This window comes from Carassius carassius, chromosome 16 (genome assembly GCF_963082965.1).
Source record: "Carassius carassius chromosome 16, fCarCar2.1, whole genome shotgun sequence".
In the NCBI taxonomy this organism is placed as follows: Eukaryota; Metazoa; Chordata; class Actinopteri; order Cypriniformes; family Cyprinidae; genus Carassius; species Carassius carassius.
Genome location: NC_081770.1, coordinates 21,507,228 through 21,522,005, shown reverse-complemented (window position 1 = coordinate 21,522,005; position 14,778 = coordinate 21,507,228). Strand labels below are relative to the sequence as shown.

Genomic DNA, 14,778 nt, shown 5'->3' with positions numbered 1-14,778 from the left:
TAACATTTCCCTTAAGTTATGAAAACGTTATTTCGGAATGTTTTGTACACGTTGAGAACGGCAACTTTTTTTAATGTATTGAGAACATTTGTTGTGGGTTTTCTGTGAACGTTACAGAAACATTCCATCCTACCATTTTCAAAACGTTACGAAAACGTCATTACTGAGTGTTCTTTAAATGTTTAAAATAATCATTTTTTATGTATTAGGAACGTTTTTTCTAGCTTTATGTGAACGTTATAGAAACATTCCATTCTATCATCTTGAAAACGTTATGAAAATGTTATTAGGGAATGTTCCTTAAATGTTTGAAATGTGCATTTTTTGTAATGTATTAGGAACGTTTTTTCTAGGTTTATGTGAACATTATAGAAACATTCCATTCTATCATCTTGAAAACGTTATGAAAATGTTATTAGGGAATGTTCGTTAAATGTTTGAAATTTGCTTTTTTTATGTATTAGGAACGCTCTTTCTTGGTATGTGTGAATGTTATAGAAACATTACATTCTATCATCTTGAAAACATTATGAAAACATTATTTCTAAATGATTTTAAACATTTCAAATGTCCAGATTTTTCATCTTGTTAGGAAAATGATAGGGGGAAAAAATGCTGAATGTTTAAACGTCATATAAAATATCCAAATATCCTCCAAACATTGCCCTGGGAACTTTTTTTTTATAAACAAATATAAATTCAAACATTTGGTAAAATATTTCTAATTATATTGGTCAACACCAAAAACTTTAAGACACTACACAAACATTTTTCATATTTTAATATATTTGATCATTTTCATTCACATTGTATTTGTCTACATTTATAGTTTAAGTATACTGTAAGGTACAGTACATTTAAATGAAAAAAAAATGGCATAACTGATATCTTAACTTTCACATTTTATATATTCAAACATTCCACAAACTGAAACATTCCAAATCTTACATAAAATACGTTCTGTGTGTAAAACAACTAATTAAGTGTGTTCTGTGTGTCTTCTTTTCACGAAGTCTCTGCTTTGGCCTGAAGTGACACCTTAGATTGTAGCATCTATCGAAACAAAACATAGTATTAGTATACAGTATAATCTGTATTATATGTGCTATGTTTTCTTTATTAATGTTTTACAAACTAAAAAAGCCTTACCTTATCTCTGTGTGGTGCAAACTTCAGTGTTTCTGATATGAAGTCCTCAATTACTTTTTCCAGCACCTTGGTGTGTGTTTGACAACAGGCATCTTAAAATCCAGTTAAGATACACAAAAACCAAACATGTTACTGCTACTTACAATAAATGATGATTAAGCATACCGTATGTCAAATACACTGCTCATTTCCTCAATGACTCATATGCAGTCTTTGGCCTAGCTTTGAAAATAAAGTTTATCTTCTATAAAATGTTTGGAATAAGAAACAACTGAGAAACAACTCACGGATTATGACATTACATATTTCCAGTTCCTGGAAATTCTTCTTTCCCTTGCGGCCTTTAAGACTATATTGGGCCCATAGAGCATTCGTCCCGAGTTTCCTAAGCAGTCTTCTGACCGACTCTCCAGGTGTGTTGCCTCCCATGAGGCTCAGCCAATCGATCTGAAAATAAAAGTAATGCTGTATTATGCTACACAGCAATATCTGCACCAAGAAAAATAAAACTGTGTGCATAATTATATAAAATAATATGGAAAACACATGGTTGCTTTGGTGTTTGGTTTGTTGTGCTGTGCTTAGCCCACTACACCACTCCACCTCTACAAAGATCACACACAGCTGGAGTTACAACAATGCATATGACACTGTGTTCCAAGTGCAAACTCTTACAACCTTGAAGTACTAAACACTCTCTTTTTGTAGGCTGGATCCTTCAACATGGTGCACACATCTTCTAGTTCCTTTGGTGTATTACAGAGCTTTTCGATAATTTCTTGTCCTTCGGTTTGGCTCAGAACACATATTAGTCCTTAGAAGGCGTTCAATGTTTTGGAGTCTGTTATCGACTTGATTGAGACGAAGGAGTACAGCCCGCTCAAACTTTGATGACTCTGGATACCATACACTCCATTAAATCTCACAGACAATACATACAATTTCTCTGTTTATGTAATAAATGCCATACTGTTACAAACAGAAGATTTCTTTTTTTTGCAATTTGGTGTATACTTACCTCGACTTGCCACTGAAGTCCTCTCTGTGTTGTGGTCTTCAGATCTGTGATCTGTGATCGCGGCCGACTTCAACTTCCGGTCGACTTCCTTGCCGCTTGAACAGAATTGACTGCTACCAGGCGGCAAGGAAGTCGACCGGAAGTTGAAGTCGGCCGCGTGCCGCCATCTTGTAGCAGAACTTCACTTGCGTTAGCATTCCCATAGACTCCCATTTATTTGGCGTCACTTTGACAGCGAATAACTTTACATCTGAGGCGTTTAAAGACTCCGTTTGTCCATTATTTATTTCTAAAGATACACGACAATGTATAAAGGGCTCCATTACCTTCTATGTTACATTATGGCCCCGTAGAAACAGTTTTTGTAAAAAATAGGCTAACGATTGCGTCATAACCACTCGACTCTCTGTCGCATTACCGTACAGACAGGAGGAGAAGCTCGCAGGCAATTAACTTAATATGGCGTACTGGCGTTACATTTTAAAATACTATACAAAATAATTAATCAGAATAATTACTCCTGCTCACTCACGCCAAAGGACTCCCCGCTCAAGCTCGCCGTCTCTGCAAGATTAACGATAGCAGTTTGCACGCACAGCTACTAGAAGATTTACATCTGTCAGACAGGTTGCTGACGTCATCAAGCTTAGTTTGAGTCTGTGCATCAGAAACGGAAGTGCTAAAAAACGCTAAAAATGGGCTTCACTTCTCAATTGAGTTCCAATGGGGTCGCTGTGTCCATTTCTTTTACTGTCTATGACTGCTACACATAGCTGCTACACCGGCATGCTGGCATGCACTTGCTGTTGGCCCGGGAGCGGATATGATTTGAGGTGAAAAAAGATGCATAAAATGTTCTACTAATAATTTTATATAAAAATATATTTTTTAAGTTTTAAAAAAATCATATGCTAACAATGCCAATTTCAATTACAATTTCGTTATTTCAAATGTAGGCGCGTTGTGCGTGGCAAGCGCGCTCATAATGTAAGAGACGCTGGCGCGACCACAACAGTGCCCAACATCAAATGGCAAACATAATCCAAGCGGAACGAAACTGCTCGTTATTGTGTGGTTGACGGACCGTTTATCAGTTTTGACCAGTGCAACGCGAGCCGATCGTTATCATGCGACGCTGTTACTACACAGCGCTAATAAGAGATCCAGCAGTGTTGCCAGATGTACGATAATTATCGTATTTGTACGATAATTTTTACCTCTGTACGATGTACGATCAATAATGAAAAAAATCCCTTAATGTACAATAATTTCAGATTTCTATGAAAATTTAAATGAGGGTAGTTGCAGTCATATGGCTTCTTTACTCATACACGAAATTGGCTCACTCTATCAGACACTCTAAATGCATTCGTTTGTTAAGAATGTAGGAGAGTGCCCTGCTTTAAAGCCAACGACCACTAGTTGGGGTCCATGATAGCAAGAACCCCTTCAACATCTGGCAACACGCAGGATTCCGATGAAAGCGGCTCAGATGTGGAGTTAACTGCACCACGCAGCAACAACTAAATTCCTACTTCACTGGACGCGACAAAGCAAGTGTTAAAAATAATTTTAATATGATTTAATATGCGCCGCGACGCAGACAGTCATTGAAAATAATGGAATAGTATTTTGTCTCACTGTTTCCGTCAAACAATACGCCTTGTTATCTATTGTGGTAATTTGCAGGTCGTGTCAAAATGTTGTTGGTTTAGAATAGATAAATAACTCTTTTGACTCGTGTACGATAATTTTCTTCCAGATACGATAATTTTGAACTTTTGGTACGATACTTGGACATTTCCAATCTGGCAACACTGAGATCCAGTAAAGAAAGCATTTGAATTTGTTACAGAAGTAATAACATCGCTGCGAGATCTAGAGAGAAACATTCACATTTCTCCGTTATTAACGGATCAAACAGCGCGTGGAAACCAGGAAGAAACATTGTGCCGTGAATGAACTATCCAGTGTCCAGATCTGCAACATTCACCATGGATTTACTGTAGTAACACTTACTGCAACCATGAAAGTTTGGCAGGAATAGTAGGCTATAATGCCTTCAAGAAACATTATGTCGGTTTTATTTTGACATTATGAATACAATTGCTGCCCTCAAATGTTAATCTGAAATAAAATAAACCTTGGTTTATAACTACTACAATATTTCATTTTTTCCAAGAAGCTGTTTTGTTTTATATGCTCATAAGAAGAATCAATAATAGCTCCAGAATTACTCAAAGTAAAAAAATCACACTTTATTATGTTAGTTTTAATATAAAAAAAAAAAGAAATCAGGAAAATTTCTCTGGCATTTCTTTCTTTTTGCTGTATCAAAAACGTACCGAACCGTACCGTGACACAAGCGTATCGTATCGAACCGAACCGTGAATTTTGTGAACCGTTACACCCCTTATATATATATTGTTAAGTATGCACAGATTGTTAAATATGTACATAGGGGGGGGGGGGGGGGTGCAAGGAAAAAGGTTGGGAACCACTGGTCTAATCGACTCACCTGTTAGAATGGCTGCAATCTGGCCTCAGAAGTAGACATATATAAAGGTGAGCTGCAGATTTTGAATTCCATTGGTTTGAAAACGGCGCTGCATGGAGCATACAGCATACACACCGTGATGACGTCAGAACCTGAAAGACGGCTTGTTTCAGGGTTGCCAGGTTTTCACAACAACACCAGTCCACTCATGTTTCTAGGGATCCCTCATAAAAATCGCATTCCGGTGAGGTAAAAAACACGTTTTTGGAGAGGGTTTTTAGAGCATTTTAGAGTTAAATATCACGTTATTGGTGTCGCTTAAACCCGCGGACATGAAAAACAACCCGCGGAGCAGTGTTAAAGTAGCCCAATTCTTGGCAACACTGGTGTTCGCTAGATCGATTCTCTTGCGGTACTTTGGCTGCAGTGGCCTAATTGTTACTGGTTAGGTAGCCGACCGGTGTTCCAATCCTGACTCTATATGCTTTTCCTGTTCCATTCTCTCCACCCAACACTTTTCTGTCCTGTCCACTTCTGCGCAAAAAATAAAATAAAATAAAATAAAATAAAGCCTGTGGTGTACAAAACCTGAAGATCCATTCACAATGTAGACCTTGTTCAGGAAACGTTTGTAATAAAATATGTGAAAAATGCAGTGGTAAATGACATAATCTTTGCAGTATAGCCTATGCCTATATATATTTAAAATAAGATAGGCTATATGTTTTGTCATATTCTATTCTAAAATATACATTTTGTTCATCAAACACATGATGATTTATTGCAAAGGTATATTATAATATAAACCAATTGTAACCAAATTTGTCATTAGGACAATATAGGGAACAAATAGGAAAAATAGAAACAAAGATCAGAAATATGGTAGGCTATATAGCCTAGTCTACTATACTGGTCACACTCGTAATTTATGTTCCCATCACTTCTAAAATGAAGCCATTCCAATAATGGCATTTTAAGAATTAATTTGTTCAACATTATGAAATAACACCATAAACACATTACAAGAATGTTGTTATGAGAACATCAGTCAAGTTAAAATAACATCATAAAGACGTTACAAGAACGTTGTTATGGGAATGTTTTCCCTCAAAATTATGAGAACATCAGTCAAGTACAAAAAACACCATAAAGACGTTACAAGAACGTAGTTATGGGAACGTTTTTGCTCAACATTATGAGAACATCAGTCAATTAAAAATAACATCATAAAGACGTTACAAGAACGTTGTTATGGGAATGTTTTCCCTCAAAATTATTAGAACATCAGTCAAGTACAAAAAACACCATAAAGACGTTACAAGAACGTAGTTATGGGAACGTTTTCCCTCAACATTATGAGAACATCAGTCAAGTAAAAAAAAAACATCATAAAGACATTACAAGAATGTTGTTATGGGAACGTTTTCCCTCAACATTATGAGAACATCAGTCAGTTCAAAATAACATCATAAAGACGTTACAAGAACGTTGTTATGGGAACGTTTTCGCTCAACATTATGAGAACATCAGTCAAGTAAAAAAAAACACCATAAAGACGTTACAAGAACGTAGTTATGGGAACGTTTTCCCTCAACATTATGAGAACATCAGTCAAGTAAAAAAAAACATCATAAAGACATTACAAGAACGTTGTTGTGGGAACGTTTTCGTTCAACATTATGAGAACATCAGTCAGTTCAAAATAACATCATAAAGACGTTACAAGAACGTTGTTATGGGAACGTTTTCGCTCAACATTATGAGAACATCAGTCATGTAAAAATTACATCATAAAGATATTACAAGAACGTTGTTATGGGAACGTTTTCGCTCAACATTATGAGAACATCAGTCAATTAAAAATAACATAAAGACGTTACAAGAACGTTGTTATGGGAACGTTTTCCCTCAACATTATGAGAACATCAGTCAATTAAAAATAACATCATAAAGACGTTACAAGAACGTTGTTATGAGAATTTTTTTGCTCAACATTATGAGAACATCATTCAATTAAAAATAACGTCATAAAGACGTTACAAGAACGTTGTTATGAAAACGTTTTCCCTCAACGTTACGACAATGTATTTTAACTATGAAAACATTATAAGACTGTTCCAGAAACATTATGTCAGGAACGTTTTTTTCTAACATTTACATAACTTTTACATAATGTAAGTGAAAGTTATGGGAACATTCCCTGTTAGCTGAGATTTGTCTGCTCCATTTACACAGGACTTTTAACAATGCACAATATCCCATTTGAGCCTTACAGAGTGGCACTAGCAGGAACAAAATCCTCTCCACATTTAAGAATAAAACCTTAGGAGGAACCAAAAATCAACACAGAAGGTAGAGCCAAGAGGTATATCAATTTAAGTGAGACTATTAGTAAATTTGTTCTTTACATTGGACTGGTGAATAATGATGACGTGTGAAATGTGGTTGGGTCATATGCAATTTAATATTTTGTACAGGCTGGCCCTTGTTACCCCCTGTTGGTAGATTCTGTAATTACACCACATGCACTGAATATAAGGACTTATCCTGTGCACTAATTGCAAGTATACTGACCTTTAGTATTAATGTTATTATTATTAAATATTGGTATTGCAACCAACGTTTTGTGTTCAGGTATGATACGTCTACATTTCACAATACAATATAGTAAAAAAATATATATATTAAACACATCTCTAGGTGGTGAAAGGGGTGTCAGACTGAATTTTAAAAAGCTCAATATATAAAGCCTCCATTCGAACTGTGCTCTGTGAACAATCTGTATTGTCTTCAGATGGCTCTGGATGTAGCTCTTTTGGCTAAAGGATGAGAGTGAGTCAGAGAGGGCTTATTGTTTGGGTCTTTTGTCGTCATTATGTATAGCTCAGTCTGCTTCAGAGTGCTTGAAAACACCCATAGAAGACCTATGACTAAACAGATTTCATCAATTTCCTTAAAAGTTGAACACAGTTATGAAATACTATAGTTGCAATAAGACAACAAACAGCTGATGAAGATTAAACCTAAGGTGCAAACAGCAGTTTGTAAAGTAAAAAAGTGATTTTTTTTTTTACTTTTTTTTTTTTGCTATGAACGTGTAGAAAATATAAATTACAGTACACTCAACTTTATCATGCAATAGCATAATATAATCTTGGGTTTAGTTTAATTTATGTATTGAAACTTAAATATTCATACAGAACTTTGTTGTTTTATGCATTTTATTTTGGCAAGACCACTTTTGCAGATTAGCCTACTCTACTTGTGCTGTCATCATAAACAGTCTAATAGAATCCAAATTGGATTTTTATGTTATGATGCGCAAAATGAGTGCATTTCTTACTAGTCCATTGTGTTCATGAAGTGCAGATCAAAAGATAAATTGCCCATGCAGTTCTAATTTAAGACATGAGTGCAGGGAAGAAGCCCTCATCAAAATGAAAAAGAAACAAGGAAAGAGTGTGAGGGTGAGGAGGGGACAATAACAGAGCAAGCATTGAAGAGACCCTGAAGTGGACCATCATTAAGCTCATATGCTGCTTTCAGTAGAGACACTTCACATGCTGTGGTCCTGAGTGCTGGGGTTCCTACGCACAATTTTTTTTTTACCACCCACATGATTTACGTCACCCACATGAAAAAATAATATAGTAATTATAGTAAATACTATAGTGTTTTTGAACCATACTATAGTAAAGTATTTAAATTAATTTGTTGTGGTAATACGGTAGCTGCTGTAATAATATAACAACTATAGTAATATTAACAAATTACTTTACCCAATACTGTAATAAGTTTTCTACAACTATAGGGTATATGATACTACAATACACTACAGTTTACTGTAGTAAAAAGTACAGTATTTATTAGTTTATCAGTATGCTGTAGCATTCATTAACAAAGTGTTGTAAAATACTATAATATATACAGAATTATACACTTTACTATAGAATGGTTCAAAAACACTATAGTATTTACTAAAAATTACTATAGTATTCAACCTTGTAATAGTCTGTCAATACTGACAAACTTCAAACTGCCTTAGGAACCCAAGTGGATTTTATAGTTTTATAGTATAATTTAAAACCAAAGAAACATATTTCCATAAAATGTTTTGTTTAAAATGTGTTCGTGCTATATTTCTTTAAAAAAAAGTCATTTTATCTAATGACATTTCTACATTTTAATTGGCTTTGCTTTTGGGTTCACTGTAGATCAGAAGACTGAGGCTTTTGAGACAATTTGTACTTTCAAAACATTTATTTTCCTCATAAAGTCATGGATAACATCTATAATGCCTAATCTGAACATTTGGACATGTGAAATGAACATATAAAATAAATAAATTCTCACGCAATAAAACAGACAGCATAAAAAACTAGTGCATCTACAATTGAGCAGCACTGTTCTGGATTTGTTCATTTGAGGTTTGAATTGAAATCGAAGGACTTTCTGTCTGCTTTGCGAAGAATTCCCCAAAGGCTTCGCTTGCTTTTGCTGACCTGTTTCACTGACTCATTGCTTTGAGAGAGCTGCTTCTCTATTTCTATTCCAGTAACGCTGTGGCTTCTAAAGAAACGATGGGCGACAGGAGACTGATGTGGAGGGGTGCTGGCATGTGTCTGGATGGGTGATGTTCTGACAGTGATGCTTCTTTTCATTTCCAGCTTAGGGTGTCTGGATGGGTTTATCTCTGCATCTTGACCCCAACGTCTATGGCCCTGGAAGAAAAGTGCCTCTTCGTTGGCCATTTGTGGGCTTTTGCTCAAAGTTACGAAGCCATATGGGGTGGTGACTTTGCGAAGGTGAGGTAAAGAAAGAGCCGCTCGGCTGGCAGGGTCAGAGCAATGTTCAGCTTCCACCAGAGAACAGTTGCTCTGAGTTTGAGCCTGTTTGACATCTGAGATGGCTTTTCTGCCAGGTACAGAAGATACACTGAACCCCGAGGATGAGGACGATGACGATGAAACTGAAGATGAAGGAGAAAGCCTAGAATGAAAGGATCCACCAATGTTATCAATGCTCCCCCAGTCCTCGTCTTCTTCACCTCGTCGTTGTTTCTCATTCCCTCTAGATCTATACCCATTCTCCAGGGCGAGTTTAGGAATGGTGAATTGTGGGATGCTGTCCGGTGTCACGACGATACTGCGTATGCTGTCTTTACTCCCGCGGTTTTCTGACGCCATTGAACTCCCAAACGAACTGCTTCTCGCGGTGGCCCATTTGAGCGCGAGTATTCCCGCGGAACTATGTCTGCGCGGGAACGGGAATCCCGCGCTTTCTGACTGGATTTCGGCGCTCGTGCAGTATCCAGCACTGATGGTGCGTGTTACCGTCATGTTCTTGTGCAATGCTGCCATTCTTTGCTCTGTCTTACTATATAAAATATAGAAAAAGTGTTGGTTATTACCTGCTTGTATAAAGTTGTGACTGAAAGAGCATCCTCGGACATTTATAGTCCTCCAGACCCTTCAGATCTGCCCCTCTCTGTTTGTTTTGCACGTGCGTAACTGTGACGAGTGAGCCGTGAGCTGAAACATGTCCAAATGTGGCTCTCTTCCGCCTGACGGGTCTCCTTCGTGACTGACGGTGATGACAAAGACGACACCCTCACCACATTACTGTTAATAGAATAAACCGGAAAACAAAACCAAACAAAATAGCATTGACGATTTCTTTGAAGAGATATGTTATGTTAATGTATTCATTTAAATTCTATTTTACATTTAAAATTTTACTTATAGTCTGGTACTTTAATAAATATCCTAGTTGCAAATAATTACCATACGTATTGTACTCTACAAGTAATTCAGATAATGAAATAGTGTGCACAAGTTTTTACTTTTAGGTTAAAATTTGTATGAATGCATAAGTTATATTTTAGCTTTTTTATTACATTTTGTGGTAATTTATTTATAATGAGGCAATTTATTTAAGATAAGTTACACTATAACTAATAGAAACGAAAAGGTAAAAGTACCTTATATTACTCTTTGAAATATAGCCTACTTATATACGTTTATATCATTTAATTTTACATGTTTGTTTTTACCAAGGTTTAAACTTTTTTTATTTTTATTTTTTTTTTACACATTTTAAACATTTATTATTAAGTTCTAGTAACTGTTACTTTGTTTGGTGTACCAAACGCGCACACAAGAGTATCATAGTGTGGTTTTCGAGCATACTTTATTTCTAATATCTAGTGTGCAGTATGCAGTGCACGGCCAATGTCTCCGCGCATGCGGACACGCGCGCAAACCGCAGTGGGCTGGAATGCACCTGTTTTAATCAGCACGTGCATGGCAGCCTGGTAAATTGGCGGTGAATCGGTGCATTAGTTCATAGAGCATCGAGATGACTAGCCAGAGCAACTACGCCGTTGAGTCTGAGAGCATTGAGGGCCAAGAGGCAAGTTTATTTGATTACTTTTATTGTTCATTTTGGTCCTACGAGACGTTCAGACGTAATTAAGACAACACATTTTTTTCCCTCAACAGAAGAAAGCTGTGGCGAAGAGAGGTGGAGTCGTGCCAGCCATCTTCTGTCGAATTTCACAGTTTTGGCCGATCAGGTTTACTGTGAGTAGCTCTTAATCGCTAGTGAACTATAAGCGATGCACCCCGGGTCTGAGGACTTGTTTGGGTTGGTTACTACTTTTCTGTTTGCTCTTTAATAATGTCATACTGTAAACAAACCACCTTAGAACACTTTTGGCATTTTATATATATATATATATATATATATAATGCTATTGTAACGCATACCGTTTGCAATTGTTGTTTTAATTTCATTAAGTTACAGTTATAAAATTGAAAGTGTTAAACTTTTATTTATTTTCTCTCATATCTTTTCTTCAGATGCGGGCTCTCTGTGGCTTGTGGTGGCTATTTGGGTTCTCCGCTCCAGTGAAGGCCGTATCTCCGACTCGGGAGGACAAAAGTGGCTCCCCAAAAGAAAGGCAGTTCAGAACAGTCCGGAAGCGTCTCCACCGGGTCACACGGCTGCTGTTGGCCATCCTTCCCCGGCTTATCCAGAGCGCTCTGGGTTATCCAGTCTGCACCAGCATTGGCTGTGCTGTGTCCCCTGGTACGATTACCTATTTGCATCAGGTAAAAATCCATTTTGATATGAAAAAAATGCAGCAGGTGTGTGTTTGTTTCTGCTCTAGAGGTGCGTTGTTCCCCTACTAAGCCTTGTGGCAGAGGCAGCAAGAGAAAACAGGATGACCTGGATGAGGAAGAGGACGTAGAGCAGCAGTCTTGGGTGGAGGCGCTCAATCAGGAGTTGGCTGAGGAAGACCACGCAGCTGATCCGGACTATGAGGTTTGCTTCTTCAAAATCCCATTGATATGCATCACTTGTTTGTGCCAAATTTCGGGATGCTCCTTTTCTCCTGCAGCCCAGCGCAGTTGAGACGGACAGTGACGAATACCGGTCGCACAATGACACTGAGAGTGACTTGGAAGTAGAAAAGGGTGTCGTGGTGATCAAAGATTTGGAGATGGTACAGTTCTCCTCGTTCTTCCACCACCTTTTGCTGTTTTTCATTCATCTGGGCTCTATATTCCAAGTCGCCTGTTTCTTTTTTTCAGGTAGTTCCTCCTGAGGCCTAATGATGGCAGTGTGTACTAATACTAGTATGCAAATCAAGAATAATGCAACAGTTGCGGAATATGTTCGTTCTCTGGCTTTGTTTTTTCTGACAGGCTCATTTGATGGCAAATTGCTGCTTGTCTTCAGTTAATTTTGTATCTTTTGTGTGTTTCAGTGTTAAACTGCCAAATAAAAGGATTTGTAGTACATCTAGTTTGATTTGGAGTGTCACTTGCAGTTTGGCCAATAGGTGGCAGATAATCACTTAGCATTTGATTGATCTGTGGACCACTTTGATGGAAGAAAAAAAAAAAAATTATATATACACACACTTTAAAGAATTTTTCAAGTTATGGTTTTGTGCTCTTCAACGTGTGTATATATACGCAATGCACAAAATATTAAATTTCTTATTAATACATGTACTGTGTATATATTTTTAACATTGTAAAAAATTTGCTTTCCACACAAAAATAGTTAAGATTAACATTTGTATGTGTGTACATCTGTTTTTGCATGCTAATAACGAAGTACAAAAACTTGGAGTACTTTCATTTAAATGCACAACTAGTGTCTACATGTCTAAATATTATACATCTGGTTTTACAAAATTCATTTAATGCAAAATGTTTATTCCATATGTAAATATTTTTGTATTTGTATTTTGTATTTTGAATTTGTATATTTATTTGCCACAATATGTAGCATATAATGGTTTTATGTTTCATATAAATGTTAAAAATATGCACCAATAATGTGCATCTACTTAAAATGCTAAAATATTTTTTTATATCTATGCGCGTGTGTATATAAAATTACAGAATTATGTATATTCAACTTTCATTTAATTATACATTTTGAGCATAGCCAGAATATGGGCTATTTGAACGTTTTGGATTTATTACATTGGACTGAAAAATTTTGTATTTCTGTTTCTCTCTCTTTTACATATAATTGGATTTTAAAAAGCTAATTAATATTTTCAAAAGTAATTTGGACCATACTTGTTGAACTAAATGTGTGACATGATGTGTGGATGAGTGGAAAAATTTGCTCAATCTTTCAAGGGTTAATTGAAACGCACTAGCTTTCCCAGGAAAAAAAAAGCGGTTCTGCATAGACATGAGATGTTTAGAAAATATTTTAAACATCAGTTTACTCCAGACTCTACCTACCATTTATTAACCTTTCGTCATTGGGGAGGTAGAAAACAACTTGCGACCTCTTGGGTGTTTGCTCCTCAAGGCACTACCACCTACACTGGCTCCGGCCTGAGCGCTTTAGCCAAAGGTGAGCTGCGTTCATGCTCCTCATGAGAAGAAGAGGGGGTGGATGGCTGCCAAGGACTCTCTTAACAGCCCTGTGTGCCACAAGAAATCATTTTCCGGTTACATGTAAGAAATAAAACGTGCCCTTGAGAACAGTCTCAAGTTTGCAAATGAAACGAGCACTTAAACTTCAGTTGTAAAGGCATTGTTGCAGTGTGGACATGTCTGTGTGAAGGAACAAAGTGAATCGGGCCGGCCATCAAAACAGTTCTTGTTTGTTGACCTAGCTTGGAGGTTTTTTTTCCCCGCAGATGTTTTTTGACAACTATAAACAGGCAGTGAAGGAAAATGGTAGTGAAATGTGATTGTTCTTGGAGTCTTTGAGAAGAACAGAGATGCTGAGGGGGGTAAAAACAGGGAAAAGTCTTCAAAGTGTATATCAGATCTACAGCCTGCTGGGATTTCTTAGCTGTCGGGCGTTTTTTGAAGAGGAGATGCTTGAGTCTTGGGAGAGCCATGTTTTAAGTGTGCCTGAAATAGCGCTTCTGCACCAGGAGCTCCTTATCCCCCATTTCTCGATTCTTCCTTTAATGTAGATGTTGCTTTGAAAGATTTGGCTGTGTGTGAGTTTGGGGCTGATACGATATGTTTTTTTGTTTTTTTCCGTAGTGCAATGGTTCACAGGCTCCATTTCCTTAAGCTATGCTTAGATGCTGTCTTATTGACTGTAGATGCAATTTTATGGTGATATTGTGTCCCTTTCATGCTGGTGTCAGTTTTTATTCTTGTCCTCGGGGTAACCTCAGGCGAGGTGTCGAGATACGCAGATGCCCTGTTGCGATTTGGCACACAAAACCACTTCCCTCAGCACATTCTGACACCGGCTCATTGTCACCTTCTTTGAATGACAACGCCAAGAGAGCATTGTCTGACCTGAATGCTATTAACAGCTCGATTATCTCATACTTGCTGTGATTATTATATGAGTCCATTTGTTAAATGTAGGGCTGTCAGTGCATATCTAATTGAATTAATTACATAGTATGTGGTTTAATTGGCGAACTTGTTTGTTAGCAAATTTAGCATGTATGTTAACATGTCTGAGGTAGATTTAGAGAATGTTCTTACAGCACCCATTTATTTTATATTACTGTTTTATTTTAGCATTTATTTTGGTTTGTACTTTTTTAAGGAAGGTATATGCAGTATATCCTTTATCAGCTAATTAGTGTTCATATAAATCTTGAATA

General features: G+C 36.9%; 1 protein-coding gene and 1 long non-coding RNA gene across 2 annotated transcripts; one reads left to right on the top strand and one right to left on the bottom strand.

The window, feature by feature from the left end:
* Positions 1-831: 831 nt before the first annotated feature.
* Positions 832-1,850, bottom strand: LOC132159138 (uncharacterized). The gene is made up of 3 exons (XR_009437790.1): positions 1,452-1,850; positions 1,150-1,241; positions 832-1,053 (listed from the first exon to the last, which is right to left on the bottom strand). It is a non-coding gene; the product is annotated as an uncharacterized LOC132159138 (long non-coding RNA).
* Positions 1,851-11,098: 9,248 nt separating this feature from the next.
* org (oogenesis-related gene) lies at positions 11,099-12,467 on the top strand. Its single transcript, XM_059569542.1, has 5 exons — positions 11,099-11,245; positions 11,525-11,753; positions 11,836-11,990; positions 12,067-12,171; positions 12,260-12,467. The coding sequence occupies exons 2-5, from the start codon at positions 11,525-11,527 to the stop codon at positions 12,278-12,280; spliced, it is 510 nt and encodes a 169-aa protein (XP_059425525.1). The 5' UTR covers positions 11,099-11,245; the 3' UTR covers positions 12,281-12,467.
* Positions 12,468-14,778: the final 2,311 nt, after the last annotated feature.